The sequence below is a fragment of the Muscardinus avellanarius genome (assembly GCF_963383645.1).
Source record: "Muscardinus avellanarius genome assembly, chromosome: 16".
Taxonomy (NCBI): domain Eukaryota; kingdom Metazoa; phylum Chordata; class Mammalia; order Rodentia; family Gliridae; genus Muscardinus; species Muscardinus avellanarius.
The window spans coordinates 53,020,616-53,036,555 of record NC_137802.1 but is presented as its reverse complement, the minus strand read 5'-3'; the positions used below and the strand labels follow the sequence as shown (position 1 = coordinate 53,036,555).

General features: G+C 40.8%; 1 protein-coding gene across 1 annotated transcript in view; it reads left to right on the top strand.

Annotated features, from left to right (window-relative positions):
- The window catches only part of BRCA1 (BRCA1 DNA repair associated), a gene marked incomplete at both ends in the record, with an annotated part of 79,426 nt that overhangs the window by 18,075 nt on the left and 45,411 nt on the right, over positions 1–15,940 (top strand). The window contains 5 exons of the mRNA XM_080714076.1: positions 316–455; positions 1,639–1,744; positions 3,970–4,015; positions 6,746–6,822; positions 13,468–13,556. Coding sequence (XP_080570202.1) covers positions 316–455; positions 1,639–1,744; positions 3,970–4,015; positions 6,746–6,822; positions 13,468–13,556 — 458 coding nt within the window. The remainder of the gene's footprint in view (positions 1–315; positions 456–1,638; positions 1,745–3,969; positions 4,016–6,745; positions 6,823–13,467; positions 13,557–15,940) is intronic.

The following is a 15,940-nucleotide window of genomic DNA, read 5'->3' as shown; positions in this document are numbered from 1 at the left end:
TGGAACCTAGGGGCATCCTACCTCTGAGCTATCCTCCCAGTCCTATTTTATTCTTTTATTTTGAAACAGGTTCTCATTAAGTTGCTGAGGCTGGCCACAAACCTGAAATCCTCCAGTCTCTGCCCCCAAGTACTGGGATTACAAGTGTGCACCAACAGACTCAACTAGTACATTTTTTTCAAACTATAAAAATAATGTGTTCCAGGCTTGAGAAATAGCTCAGCAATAAAGCACTAGCCTAGCATGTATGATGTGCTGGGTTCTATCCTTAGCACCATAAAAAATAAAAAAAATATGTTTCCTTGTAATTCACAGTTGCCAACAGTTATAACTTTTCAAAAAAGGAAAAAAACTCTCCTGAACGTTTAAAGGAGGAGACTTCTTTTATCCAAAGTATGGGCTACCGCAACCGTGCCAAAAGACTTCAACAGAGTGAACCTGAAAATCCTGCCTTGGTAAAGTGATTTTTATTTATTCTGTTAGCATCTCCTTATCAAGCACTGTGAGTTAGTGACTGTGCTAGATACACATGGATTCTCATGAAAGGTCAGTAAAGAAAGGAAGATGGTAAATTAATTGGTTGGACAAGTGCTCTAATCAGCTGGGCATGATAGTCTATGCCTGTAATCACAGTATTTGGGAAGCTGAGAAGTGTAGATCACAAGTTTGAGACATGGATTTAATCTCTAGTGCCAGAAATAAAAAAGTATAAAATAATATTGAGCCGGGCGTGGTGGCGCACACTTGTAATCCCCGCGCTTGGGAGGCGGAGACAGGAGGATTGCGGGTTCGAAGCCAACTGCGCTGGCTTAAGAGACCCTGTTTCCAAATAAAAAATATAAAAATAGGTCTGGGAGTGTAGCCCGGAGGTAGATGGCATCCCCAGTAGTCTCACTAATTGGGAGGCTGAGACAGGATAGCTCAAGACCAATCTCAGCAACTTAGTGAGGCCTCTGTTTCCAAATAAAGTATAAAATAGGTCTGGGAGTATAGCCCTGAGGTAGAAAAGTCCCTGGGTTCTAGCCCCAGTACCACAAAAATAAATAAATAAATTTATCTTAGTTGTCTTGTCAGGTGTAATTATAAATAAATATCAAGTATAAATTTCAAATTATACTATTGTAATATTGTTTAAATTTCACATAATGATGCATAATCTGTTTGGGTTTGTTTTGTTTTGTTTTTTGCAGTACTGGTGGTGGAACTAGGGGCATTCTACCTCCAAGCTACACCCCCAGCCCTACTTTTAATTTTTTTTTTTTTATTTATCATTTTGGTGGTACTGGGATTCCTATTTTATTCTTTTTTATTTGGAAACAGGGTCTCTTAAGCCAGCTAAGGCTGGCTTCAAACCTGCACGATCCTGTTGTCTCTGCCTCCCAAATGGTGGGATTACAAACGTGTCCCACCTTGCCCAGCTTGTTTGGGAAAATTTTAAGCAACAGAAAGAAGGGGAAAATATTCAGCTAACAATTACCTGACATTTCAGTGTCTAGTTTGGCAGGAATCTTTTCAGGTACCATAAATTTCAGTTATGTGATTATGATAGATTTCTTTTATCTGGGGCCTCAAGTTTCTCTTTAATAAAGTATACAGCTGGTCAGGGATTAGCTGACTATTCTTTCCTGTACTGCTTAGCAGGAAACCAGTCTTAGTGTCCGACCCTCTAACCGTGGAATGGTGAGATCGCTGAAGACAAAGCAGCAGGCAGAGCCTCCAAGCAAATCTGTCTACATTGAACTGGGTGAGGGCCTCGGATTTGTAAATTCCAAATAATAGTTGCTAGATTGCTTATCTTACAGTTTTACCAAAAACTTTAGTCATAATTTCTACATGTGACAGGGAACTTTTGGAAGTGAGGATAAAATCATTTGATGGGCCCTATGGTGAGTTATAAATAATAAAGTGTAAAATGATGCCGTTTCCACCCTGAAAAGTGAGCAAATAAATGACAGATCATAAGCATGTTTAAATAAATTATGGAAATGGAAGGTAGAGCAAGGCATGGTGGCACACTCTTGTAATCCCAGTACTTGAGAGGCTTAGACAAGAGGATCACAGTTGGAGGGCAGCCTCAGCTACTTAATGAGGCCCTTTGCAACTCAGTGAGACCCTGTTTCAAAATAAAGAAATAGGGCGGGGTATAGAGCAAAGGTAGAATGCCCCTGAGTTCCATCCCTAGTGTCACAAAAAAAAAGTTTAAAGAAAAGAATTGTATTAGACTATGAAGCCTTTAAGAAGAGCTGAGCTCAGAGTTCAAAAAGGTCTCTAATTTCCTTATTTCTTAGAACTGGGAAAGACTCCCAGTCTCCCAAGCACTACCCATAAGATAATAAATATTTTATGATACAGTGGTTGACACTGTATCATAAAAATAATCAAAGTTTCTGGGCATGGTGGCGCATGCTTGTAATCCCCGCACTTGGGAGGCAGAGACAGGAGGATTGTGGTGGTTCGAAGCCAGCCTCGCTGGCTTAAGAGACCCTGTTCCCAAATAAAAATATAAAATAGGTCTGGGAGTGTAGCCAGAGGTAGAAGGGTTTCCAGGAACCCCAGTACCAAAAAAAAAAAAAGTAACCCAGGCGTGGTGGCGCACTCTTGTAATCCCCGGGCTGCCAGGAACTCCAGTACCACCAAATAAAAAAAAAAAAATCAAAGTAATTATAGTAGTTAATATTCAGGACATTTATTCAAGTCATTGTTGATTTTTTTAATAATAACTCATTTAAGATACATGTCAGAGCTGGGCGTGGTAGTGCACACTTTTAAAACTTGGGAGGCTAAGACTGGAGGATCTAGGTTTACAACCAGCCTCAGCTACTTAGTGAGGCCCTTTGCAATTTTAGTGAACCCATGTTTAAAAATAAAGTAAAAATAAAGAATAGACTGCTGGGTGTGGTGGCGCAAGCTTATAATCCCAGTACTTGGGAGGCTGAGACAGGAGGATCATGTAGGTTCAAAGCCAGCCTCAGCCAGGCGTGGTGGCGCACGCTTGTAATCCCCGAGCTTGGGAGGCGGAGACAGGAGGATCGCACAGGTTCGAAGCCAGCCGCGCTGGCTTAAGAGACCCTGTTTCCAGATTTTAAAAAGGTGTAAAATAGGTCTGGGAGTGTAGCCCGGAGGTGGAAGGGCTTCCAGGAACCCCAGTACCACCCAAAAAAAAAAAAAAAAAAAAGCCAGCCTCAGCTACTTATGCTCTCAGCAACTTAGTGAGACCCTGTTTCCAAATAAAATATAAAGTCCACAGGTAGAAGGCCCCTGGGTTCCATACTCTGCAACACACACACACACACACACACACACACACACACACACACACAAAAAAAAAAAAAAAAAAAACAGAGCTGGGTGTGATAGCACAGGCTTGTAATCCCAGCATTTGGGAGGCTGAGACTGGAGGATCACAGTTCGTAGACAGCTTCAGCTACTTAGTGAGACTCTTTGCAACTCAATGAGACCGTTTCAAAATAAAGAATAAAAAATAGGGCTGGGAGTGTAGTTCAGAGGTAGAATTCCCCTGGGTTCCATCCCTAGCACTGCATAAATAAATAAATAAATAGAATAAAATAGAATAAAAAATGGGCTGGGGGTGTAACTTAGAGGTAGAATGCCCTTGGGTTCAATTCCTAGCGCCACAAGCTAGTATTATGTTTTTTTGTAAATTAAGTTAAATTAAGTCATAGATTAAGAAATTAAGTTATAGAGAGGTTAAGGAGTTTTTCCAACTTGGTTAAACTATTTAAGTGACAGAGCTGCGGATTCAAACCCAGGAAGTTGGCTTCAGAGCCTGTTTTCAGCTGCTTCCCTGTATTGCTTGACAGATCATCTTGTCATGCTTGCCGCATAGTGGGTGCTTAGTAAATGTTTCTAGATGAATGAATGTTCTTTTTTCAAGAATAGCTGCTCTAATTTAACCCATTTGATTAAAAAAATAAACTTTACTTATTTGTTTTTGGGGGGAATTTTTAGGATCTGATTCTTCTGAAGAAACAGCTAATAAGGCAAATTACTACAGGTGAGTCAAGAAAACCTTAGTCTGTGTAGCTGATTGTTTCATATTTAGTTTATATTAATGATACATTTTCCCCTAGAAGGAAATCATGAAATTGAAAGACCTCAAAGATAATTTTTCATCCCCTCATTTTGTACCTGAGACAATACCCTTTTTGTTTATTTAATTTATTTATTAGTAATGTCCAAAGGAATTTAAGATAGTAGTGGAACTTGCCAGCCATGGTGGCACATACTTTTAATGCAAGTACTTGGGAGGCTGAGGCAGAAGGATTACAGGTTCGAGGCCAGCCCCACCAATATAGCACAACCTCAGCAACTTAGCAACACCCTGTTTCAAAATAAAATAAAGCTGGGTGTGGTGGTGTACACTTGTAATCCCAGTACTTGGGAGGCTAAGACAGAAGGATCACAGGTTTACAGCCAGCTTCAGCCACTTAATGAAACCCTGTTTCAAAATAAAGAATAAAAAATAGGGTGGGGTACCAGGTGTGGTGGTGCACACTTGTAATCCCAGCATTTGGGAGGCCAGAGGCAGGAGGATCGCGGTTCAAGGACAGCCTCAGCTACTACTTAGTGAGGCCCTTTACAACTCGGTGAGACCGTTTCCAAATAAAGAATAAAAAATGGGGCTGGAGGTGTAGCACAGAGATAGAATGCCTCTGGGTTCAATCCCCGTACTGTAAATAATAAAAATAAAATAAATATAAAATGATTGGGGGTGTACCTTGGAAGTAGAACCCTCCTGGGTTCTATACCTAGTGCCAAAAAAGAAAAAATAGATATGTATGTGTGGGGTTTCTTATTTTTTATCTAGTTCTGGGACTAGGCAAGTACTAAGTTACATCTTGAGACATTTTTATTTTATTTTGAGACAGTCTTGCCGAGTTGCTGGTTTGGGCCTGCAACTTGTGATCCTACTTTCTTGGCCTCCTCAAACTCAATAGCTGGAATTACAGCTGTGTGCTACTACATACCTGGCAAGATACACTTTTTTGACTTTTTTTTTTTTTTTTTTTTTTTTTTTGGTACTGAGGATTGAACTCAGGGGCATTCTACCTCTCAGCTAAACCCCAGCCCTTTTTTAAAATTTTATTTTGAAAGGCCTCACTAAGTTGCTGAAGCTCGTCTTGAACCAACCTCCCAAGTACTGGCATTATGGGTCTAGACCACCAAGCCCAGCTCTTAAACTTTGTTTGTTTGTTTGTTTGTTTGTTTTGAAACAGGGTCTCAACAGGTTACTGAGTCTTTCTGAATTGCTGAGGCTGTCCTTGAACCTGTGATCCTCCTGTTTCAACCTTCCAAGCATTAGGATTAAAGACATGTGACACCATGCCAGGGCTTCTTTTAAGCATTAAAACTATCTTTTGTAATTCATTCATATTTTGGCTCTCATTTTCATGTCTATAAAGTTATGGGGTCAGCCAGGCGTGGTGGCGCACACTTGTAATCCCCACGCTTGGGAGGCTGAGACAGGAGGATCGCACAGGTTTGAAGCCAGCCTCAGCTACTTAGTGAGGCTCTCAGCAACTTAGTGAGACCCTGTTTCCAAATGAAATATAAAAAATAGGTCTAGGAGTATAGCTCAGAGATAGAAAGCCTCTGGGTTCCACCCCCAGTACCACCCAAAAATAAATAAATAAAGTTATGGGTTGGTTTTGTTTTTTTGTTTTGTTTTGTTTTTTTGATACTGGGGTAAACCCAGGGGCATTCTACCTCTGAACTACACTCCCAAGTCCTTTTATTTTTTGTTTGGAAACAAGATCTTGCTACATTGCTGAGACTGTTCTCAAACCTGAATCTTCTTGTCCCAATTTCCCAAATACTGGGATTACAGGAATGTGCCACCACACCCTGCTTAAACATTCCATTTTTATTAGAAGTTACTTAAAGGAGAGAATAGATGTTAAAAAGTGAATCCGATTTATCAGCTATTACAGTCTCACCAAGAGGAGTTAAAATATTTCATCTCAGCCAAGCATGGTGATACATGCTTGTAATCCCAGTATTTGGGAGGCTGAGACAAGAATACACACACACACACACACATACATACATACACACACACACATCCCTCTCCCCCACCACTGGACAGAGTTTCACCTGCTTTTAATCCCAATACTTGGGAGGTAGAGACTTGAGTATCACAGGTTCAAGGCCAACCTTAGCAATTTAAAATAATAATTTTTTTTTCTTGCTAAAGATTTAAAGAAGTTTATTAAAAGATGGAAATACAGAGACCAGGAACAGCTCCATACTAGACTGGCATGGAGGGATGACTCGAATGAGTACACCCCAGCCTTAGGAATTTAGCAAGCCCCTTTTTTAAAATAAAAAGTAGCCAGGCATGGTGGCACATACTTGCAATCCCAGCATTGGGGAGCCTGAGATAGGAAGTATCGTGGTTCGCGGATAGCCTCAGCTACTACTTAGGCCCTTTGCAACTCAGTGAGACCCTGTTTCAAAATAAAGAATAACAAATAGAGCTGGGGGTGTCGCTCAGAGGTAGAATGTCCCTAGGTTCCATCCCCAGTACCGCAGAAAATAAATAAAAATAAATAATAAATAAATAAATAAATAATTCTGGAGGTGTAACTCAGACATAATGCCCCTGGATTTAGTTCCCAGTAACTTCCCCCACCCCTCAAAAAATATAAACACACCAAAATTTGAGTTTGTTTTCAGCTGTTCTGTGAGCTAGTATTTCTCATTACAGCTTCTGTCTTTTCTATAGTGTGAGAGACCACAAATTGTTAGAAATCATTCCTCCACGTGCAAGGGCTGAAACCAGTTTGAAATCTGCAAAGAAGGGTAATGGTAAGTCTCAGTTTAATAGGCACTCCAGAAAATGGGTAGCAAGTATTGTAATTAGATTATTCTGAAGACCATTTGGGACATTTATAATTCACAGCCTCTCTTGGCAGACTTAGAATATCATTCTCAGATATCATGGTACAGCCTGATTTATTTCAATAGTACTAGACTGGTATGGTTATAATTATGTTAAATGGTTGTTCTTTTTTTGTTTGTTTGGGGGGTGGTCTTATTGAGTATTGAACTCAGGGGTATTCTATGGCTGAGCACATCCCCAGCCCTTTTTTTTTTTATTATTTTTTTAAGTAAGGTCTTGCCAAATTGCTAAGGTTAGCCTTCAGCTTGCAGTCCGCTTGCTTCAGCCTTCTGAGTAGCTGGGATTGCAGGCATTTACTACTGTGGCCAGCTGTTGTCCTTGTTTTCTTTCTTTTCTTTCTTTCTTTCTTTCTTTCTTTCTTTCTTTCTTTCTTTCTTTCTTTCTTGTGTGGTGTGGTACTGGGGATTAAGGGATTAAACCCAGGTGAGGGCATTCTTCCTCCAAGCTCTACCCTCAGCCTGTTTTTTATTCTTTATTCTGAAACAGGTTCTCACTAAGTTGCAGAGGACCTCACTAAATAGTTGAGGCTGAGGCTGGACATGAACCTGTAATCCTCCTATCTCAGCCTCCCAAGTATTGGGATTACAAATGTGTATCACCACGCCCAGCTCTTCTTTTTGTTTTGGTGATGCTAGGAATTGAACCTAGGAGCAGTCTGCTTCCAAGTTACATCCCCCAGCTCTGTTTTGTTTTGTTTTGTTTTGTTTTGTTTTGTTTTGTTTTGTTGGTACTCAGGGTGGAATCCAGGGGCTTTCTACCTCCAGGCTATACTCCCAGAACTATTTTATACTTTATTTGGAAACACAGTCTCACTAAGTTGCTGAGAGCCTCACTAAGTAGCTGAGGCTGGCTTCGAACCTGTGCGATCCTCCTGTCTCAGCCTCCCAAGTGCAGGGATTACAAGCGTGCACCACCACGCCCAGTCCCCCCAAACCTTTTTATATTTTATTTTTGAAATAGGGTCTATTTTTGAAATATGTTGCTCACACTATTCTTGAACCTGCAGTCCTCCTCTCTCAGCCTCCCATGTGTATTGTGATTACAGGTGTGTGCCACCAAATGCGGCTTGTTCTGTACTTTTCTTGTCTGTCTGTTTTTGTAGAACTGGGGGTGGAACTCAGGGGCATTCTACCTCTGAAGTATACCCCTAGCCCTATTTTATTTTTTATTTTGAAACAGAGTCTCACTAAATTGTAGAGGGCCTCACTAAGTTGCTGAGGCTAGCCACAAAACCTGCAGTCCTTCTGTTTCAGCCTCCCAAGTACTGGGATTATGAGCATGTGCCACACCACACCTGGCATCTTTTACTTATAATTTATGTATTTGTATTTCATTTTTTACCAACTTTTTTTTTTTTCTGTTTTTTTGTGTGTTGTTTTGTTTTGTTTTGTCCTAGAGGCTTTTGTGTGTGTGTGATACTGGGGATTGAAACTAAGGGGCATTCTACCTCCAAGCTATACCTCCAGCACTATTGTGAGTGCGTGTGTGTGTGTGTGTGTGTGTGTGTGTGTGTGTGTGTGGTGAAGGTGGAACCCAGGGGCCTTCTACCTCTAGGCTACACTCCCAGACCTATTTTATACTTTATTTGAAAACAGGGTCGCGCACTAAGTTGCTGAGAGACTCACTAAGTAACCGAGGCTGGTTCTGAATCTGTGCGATCCTCCTGTCTCCGCCTCCCAAATGTTGGGATTACAAATGTGCACCACCACGCCCGGCTAGCACTTTTTTTTTTTTTTTTTTTTTTTTGGTGGTACTGGGGTTTCTGGAAGCCCTTCTACCTCTGGGCTACACTCCCAGACCTACTTTATATTTTTTTTGAAACGGTCTCTTAAGCCAGCACAGCTGGCTACCAACCTGCACAATCCTCCTGTCTCCGCCTCCCAAGCGTGGGGATTACAAGCGTGCGCCACCATGCCCGGCATAATCTTTATTTTTGAAATAGTCTCACTAAGTAGCTGAGGCTGGCTGTGAACCTACAGTCCTTCTGTCTCAGCCTCCCAAGTACTGGGATTACACGCTTGTACTACCTCACCTGGCTGAACCCAGAGGCATTCTACCTCTGAGCAATGTGCCACTTGTCCTGGAGGATGAGGCTCTAGCTAAACAGAGTCCTGTGTATCCAATGACCAAATAGTCTGCATTTAATTTATTCTTAGAGGCTAGGGAAATAGGAGATGCAGTTTAGGCATAAGGTAAATTCTGAAATTAACTTTAATTATCTTGATTGGACATAATGAGAATATAGGTAAATAGAAATTTCTTGAATGAATATGAGCTACATCCTCAATATACTTGGTAGTTTATAAGGTTATTTTCTATGCTGGGTATGGTGGCACGTGCTTTTGATACCAGTACTTGGGAGGCTGAGACAGGAGGATTGCAGATTCATGGCCAGCCTCAGCAATTTGTGAGTCCTTTGCAATTTAGTGAGACCATGTTTCAAAATAAAGAATAAGGCTGAGGGTGTAGCTCAGAAATAGAATGCCCCTGCATTCAATCCCCAGTACCACCCAAAAAAAAAAAAAAAAGTTCTAAGGTTAGTTTCTCTTAAAAAGCTAAAAAGCTACTTGTTTGATTTCTTCTCCCAAGTTGTACTAAGTATGTATTTTTTATGATAATTTGATATTTAAGCACCTTGTTATTTTTATATATTTTCAGCTGCTTGTGAGTTTTCTGTGAAGGACATAACAAATATTGAACATCATCAATCCAGCCATAAAGATTTGAACACCATTGAGAAGCATACAACTGAGAGGCATCCAGAAAAGGAGCAGGGTATTTCTGTTTCAAACTTGCATGTGGAGCCATGTGGCACAAATACTCGTGCCAACTCATTACAGCAGGAGAACAGCAGTTTATTACTCACTAAAGACAGAATGAATGTAGAAAAGGCTGAATTCTGTAATAAAAGCAAACAGCCTGGCTTAGCAAGGAGCCAACAGAGCAGATGGGCCAAAAGTAAGGAAACATGTAACGATAGGCCAGCTCCCAGCACAGGGACAAAGGTAGATCTGGATGCTGATCCATGGAGGAGAAAAGAACAGAATAAGCAGAAGCCTCCATGCTCTGAGCATCCTAGAGATACCCAAGAGATTCCTTGGATAACACTAAATAGCAGCATTCAGAAAGTCAATGAGTGGTTTTCCAGAAGTGACGAAATTTTAACTTCGGATGACTCGCATGATGAGGGGTCCGAATCAAAAGCTCAAGAAGCTGGTGCCTTGGGAGTTCCAGATGAAGTAGATAGAGATTCTGGCTCTTCAGAGAAAATAGACTTACTGGCCAGTGATCCTCATAATGCTTTAATAAGTAAGAGTGAAAGTGTCCGCTCCAAACCAGTAGAGAGTAATATTGAAGATAAAATATTTGGGAAAACCTATCGGAGGAAGACAAGCCTCCCTAACTTGAGCCATGTTCCTGAAAATCTCATTGCAGGAGCATTTGCCACGGAGCCGCAGATATCACGAGAACATCCCCTCACAAATAAATTAAAGCGTAAAAGGGGGGCTACGTTGTGCCTTCATCCTGAGGATTTTATCAAGAAAACAGATTCGGTAGTTGTTCAAAAGACTCCTGAAAAGCTAAATCAGGGAACTGACCAAATGGAACAGAATGGTCAGGTAATGAGTGTTACTAATAGAGGACATGTAAATGAAGCAAAAGATGATCATGTTCAAGAAGAAAAAAATGCTAATCCAGTTGAATCATTGGGAAAGCAGTCTGCTTTCAGAACTAAAGTTGAACCTATCAGCAGTAGTATAAGCAATATGGAACTGGAATTAAGTATCCACAATTCAAAAGCACCTAAGAAAAATAGGCTGAGAAGAAAATCTTCTACCAGGCATATTCATGCACTTGAATTAGTAGTCAGTGGAAATACAAGCCCACCTAATCGTACTGAACTACAAATCGATAGTTATACCAGCAGTGAAGAAACACAGGAAGAAAATTCCAACCAGATGCCACTTGGGCGTGACAGAAAGCTTCAGTGTATGGAAGATGCAGAACCTGTAACAAGAGTCAAGAATAACAGGCCAAATGAACAGATAAGTAAGAGACGTAGCAGTGATGCGTTCCCAGAACTGAAGCTGACAAACAAAGAATTTGTCAATCCTAGTCTTCAGAAAGAAAAAACAGAAGAGAACCTAGAAGCGATTCAAGTGTCTACTAGTACCAAAGACCCCAAGGATCTGATGTTAAGTGGAGAAAAGGGTTTGCAAACTAAAAAATCTACAGAAAGTAGCAGTGTGTCATTGGTACCTGATACTGACTGTGGCACTCAGAACAGTATCTCATTACTGCAAGCTAACACCCTGGGAAAGGCAAGAACAGCATCAAATCAATGTGTGACTCAGTGTGAAGTAATTGAAACCCCTGAGGAACTTATCCATGGTTCTGAAGATACTAGAAAGGACATAGAAGGCTTTAAGGATTCATTGAGATGCCACGTTAACCACATTCAGGAGGCAAACACAGAAATGGAAGAGAGTGAACTCGATACCCAGGATTTACAGAATACATTCCAAGCTTCAAACCGTCAGTCCTTTGCTCTGTGTTCAAATCCAGGAAAGGAATGTGCAACTGTTTATGCCTCCCCCAAAGCCTTAAGAAAACAAAGTCCAAAAGTCTCTCTTAAATTTGAACAAAAAGAAGAAAACCAGGAAAAGGAAGAGAGTAAAATCACACATGTACAGGCAGTTAATACCACCACAGACTTTCCCCTGGTTTGTCAGAAAGATAAGCCAGGCGGTGTTACCAAACATAGCATTCCGGGAGTCCCCAGGCTTTGTCCATCGTTTCAACTCAGAGGCAATGAAACTGAACTCATTACTGCAGATAAATATGGAATTTCTCAAAACCCATATCATATGCCATCAATTTCTCCTATCAAGTCATTTATTAAAACTAAACATAAAAACTTGCCAGAGGAAAGGATTGAGAATCATCCATTGTCACCTGAAAAAGCAGTGGGCTGTGAGACAATCGGTCAAAGTATAGTAAGCACAATTAGCCAAAATAACATTAGAGAAAGTACTTCTAACGACACCAACTCAGGCAGTAATAATGATGTAGGCTCTAGTATTAATGAAGTAGGCTCCAGTGGTGAAAACATTCAAGCAGAACTAGCTAGAAACAGAGGACCTAAATTAAATGCTGTGCTCAGATTAAGTTTTATGCAACCTGAAGCCTGTAAGCAAAGTCTTCCTGTAAGCACTTATAAACATCCTGAAATACAAAGAGAAGGTGAAGTCGTTCAGGCTGTTGATACAGACTTTTCTCCATATCTAATTTCAGATAACCTAGAACACCCTCTGGGAAATAGTCATGCTTCTCAGGTTTGTTCTGAAACTCCTGATGACCTGTTAGATGATGATGAGATAGAGGATAGTACCAGCTTTGCTGAAGGTGGCATTAATGACAGATCTGCTGTTTTTAGCAAAAGTGTCCAGAGGGAAGAATTTAGCAAGAGCCCTAGTCCTTTAACCCATACATCTTTGGCTCGGGGTCATCAGAAAAAGGCCAGGAAATTAGAGTCCTCAGAAGAGGACCTATCTAGTGAGGATGAAGAACTCCCCTGCTTTCAACACTTAATATTTGGTAAAGGAACCCAGGCACCTCAGTCTACCAGACATAGCACAGAGGAGAACCAAGCATCATTGAAGAGTAGTTTAAATGACTGCAACAGTGAGGTGATACTGGTAAAGGCATCCCAGGAACATCCGCTTATTGAGGAAGCGAAAGGCTCTGGTAGTTTGTTTTCCTCACAGTGCAGTGTGTTAGACGACTTGACTACAAATTCAAACTCCCCGGAGCTCTTGATGTTTGGTTCTCCTTCCAAACAAATGAGACATCAGTCTGAAAACCACGAAGTTGTTCTGAGTGACAGGGAATTGATTTCAAGTGATGAAGAAAGGGAGACTGGCTTAGAAGATGATAATCACCAAGAAGAGAAGAGTGTGGATTCAGACTTAGGTATTGGAACCAGGTTTTTGTGTTTGCCTTTGTCTTTTTTATAGAAATTTTATAGAAATGAACTGATTATGCCTTTGGGGGAACACATTTTGCGAGTTTCCAAGTACTATTAAATTAACTGCTATTTAAGCTTGTTCTTTCTAAGGCTCTTTCTCCTGGAAAGTCCTTCACCCAGCTTGTACACCTTTCCCGATTGAATGAGTTTTAATGTCCTATTTCTTGGTGGATTTGCTTACAGCTTTTGTTAGGATTTCTGAGCAAGAAGTTATTTTGTGTAACATGAACTTGAAACCAGTCCTGCCAGTGGGAAGAAACAGATAATGGCTGGGCAAGGTGGCACGTGGCTGTAATCCCACTTACTCTGGAAGTTGAGGCAGGAGGAGCACCAGTTTGAAGTCAGCTTTCACAACTTAATGAGATCCTTTAAAAAAAAAAAATTAAAAAGCGGTGGGGATATAGCTCAGTGGTGGAGTGCCTTGGGCTCAGTCCCCAGTACCACACACAGAAAGGGGGAGGTGGGGGAGTTGTAATGTTTGTGGTCTGTTTTTACATCTGAACCTGTTCTTATTAAGGTGAAGCAGCATCTGGGTATGAGAGTGAAACCAGCTTCTCTGAAGATCACTCAGAGCTGTCCTCACAGAGTGATATTTTAACCACTCAGGTAAAAAGCATGTGTGTAGTCTCCTTTGCTTTTAGTGGTTACTGTATCCACACTTTTAAGTCTCTTGATATTTTACTTTGAATTAATGGTGTAACAGTGGTGTATGCTGCCTTGTCTCCTCAACTAGATTGTAAGTACCTCTGTGGAACTCAGACTACCCTTTATATCATACACATGTCCACATACTATCCAGCTCACTACAAAACCTTAAATACTGAGATTACTGCCGATGATATTGGGAGGAGTGCTATACCTGGCTGTGTGACTTTAGGGAATTTTCTTAACCTTTTCTGAAAAATAATAGGCACATTCTTTTTGTTTTTATGTAGTTGGTTGGTTGGTTAGTTCTTTTGGTACTATGGGCTAAACCCAGAGGCATTCTGTCTATGAGCTACACCTACAGCCTTTTATATTTTTTGTTTTTCTTTTGTGGTACTTGGGATTATACCTGGGAGCATTCTACCTTCGAGCTACACCCCTAGCCTGATTTTTTTTTTTTTTTTTTAAGAATCTCACTAAGTTGCTGAGAACCTCACTAAGTAGCTGAGGCTGGCCATGGACCTACCCTCTTTATTTATTTATTTATTTATTTTTTCGTTCATTCATTTGTTTTCGGTACTGGAGATTAAACTCAAGGGCATTCTACCTTCAAGCTACACCCATAGCCCAATTTTGAAACAGGGTCTCACTAGGTTAATGAGAGTCTCACTACTTGCTTAGGATGTCCTAGAACCTGTCATCCTCTTGTCTTAGCCTCCCAAGTACGGAGATTATAGGTGTGCACCACCATACCTGACTTATATTTTTTATTTTGAAATAAGATCTTGCTAAGTTCCTGAGACTGGACTCAAACCTGATCCTCCTGTCTCAGCCTCCCACATACTGGCTATAACTGTTGGTTTATTTTTGCTGCTGGAGACTGAATCTAGAGTATTTGCTAAGCACAGCCTACCACTGAGCTATACCCCTCGCCCCTATACAAGATAGAAATTCTAAAGCCTTCAAATATTATTCTACATACCTATATCATCATCTAGTTTTTACTATGTCATTAGAATTCTTCAGTGGCTTTAGTTTTAATTACTATAGCATTCTATCCTTTAGGTGTGTCATAATTTATTCAACTCATTGCTAAATATTGAGGGCTTCAGGGTAAGAGTCACAGTTTGCTGTTGCATACACTATAATAGACATCTTGGTAGCTAAATATTTGCCCACATTCCTGCTGATTTCCATAGTATAAATTCCTACAACTGAGCCAAGCATGTAGGAGCATGCCTGTAATCCTAATACTTGGGGAGCTAAGACAGGATTCTAGGTTAAAGACCCTGTTTCACCATTTAAAAAAATTAAGCTGGGCATGGTGGTGCAGGCCTGTAATACCAGTATTTGGGAGACTGAGGCAAGAGGATTGCATGTTTGAAACCAACCTCAGCAACTTAGTGAGGCTCTCAGAAACCTAGTGAGACCCTGTTTACTAATAACAAATAAAACTGGTCTTGGAATGTAGCTTGGAGGTAAAATTAACTTTGGGTTCAATCTCCCTGGTGCTCAGAAGACAAAATAAATAATAAAAGCCAGGTATGGTGGTGCATGCCTGTAATCTCAGTACTTGAGAGGCTGAGACAGGAAGATTACAAGTGTGAGAACAGCCTCAGCATATAGTGAGACTATCATCAACCTAACAAGACCCAGTTTCAAAATAAAAATAAAATACGGCTGAGCTGGGCATGGTGGTGCACGCTTGTAATGCCAGTACTTGGGAGGCTGAGATAGGATAATCACAGGTATTAAGCCTAGTTTGCGAAGTCCCCAAAGACCACCAAGAGACCAACACCGTATGCAAAAGCAAAGAGCCTTTATTCGGGTTTAAGCTTGGACTCTCAGACTTTACCAACACAGCAGATCTGGCACAAGGGGATTGGTCCATACTGACCACATCAGTTTAAACTTTTTAAGCGCAGGTTTTAGGTTTTAACAGTTATTATTCAGCTGAGCTAACAGCCAATTCTCAGCTGACCAAGGTCAATCCTAGCTGCAGCTCTTGGCTGGTAGCTTAGAGACAGAAGGATTTCAGCATTGTTCAACAGGTTTGTGCCCAGCCTCAGTTACTTAGTGAAGCCCTCCGCAACCTAGTGAGAGCCTGTTTCAAAATAAAGAATAAAAAATAGGTTGGGTGTGTAGATCAGAGGTAGGATGCCCCTGGGTTCAATCCCTAGTACCATAAAAAAAAAAAAAAAAAATAGGGCTGAGAAGCCAGGCATGGTGATTGATACACACTTGTAATCCCAGTACTTGAGAGGCTGAGATAGAGGAAAATAAAGAGTAAAAAGTAGGGCTGGCATGTAGCTCCAAGATAGAATGGCCCTGGGTTCAATCCCCTG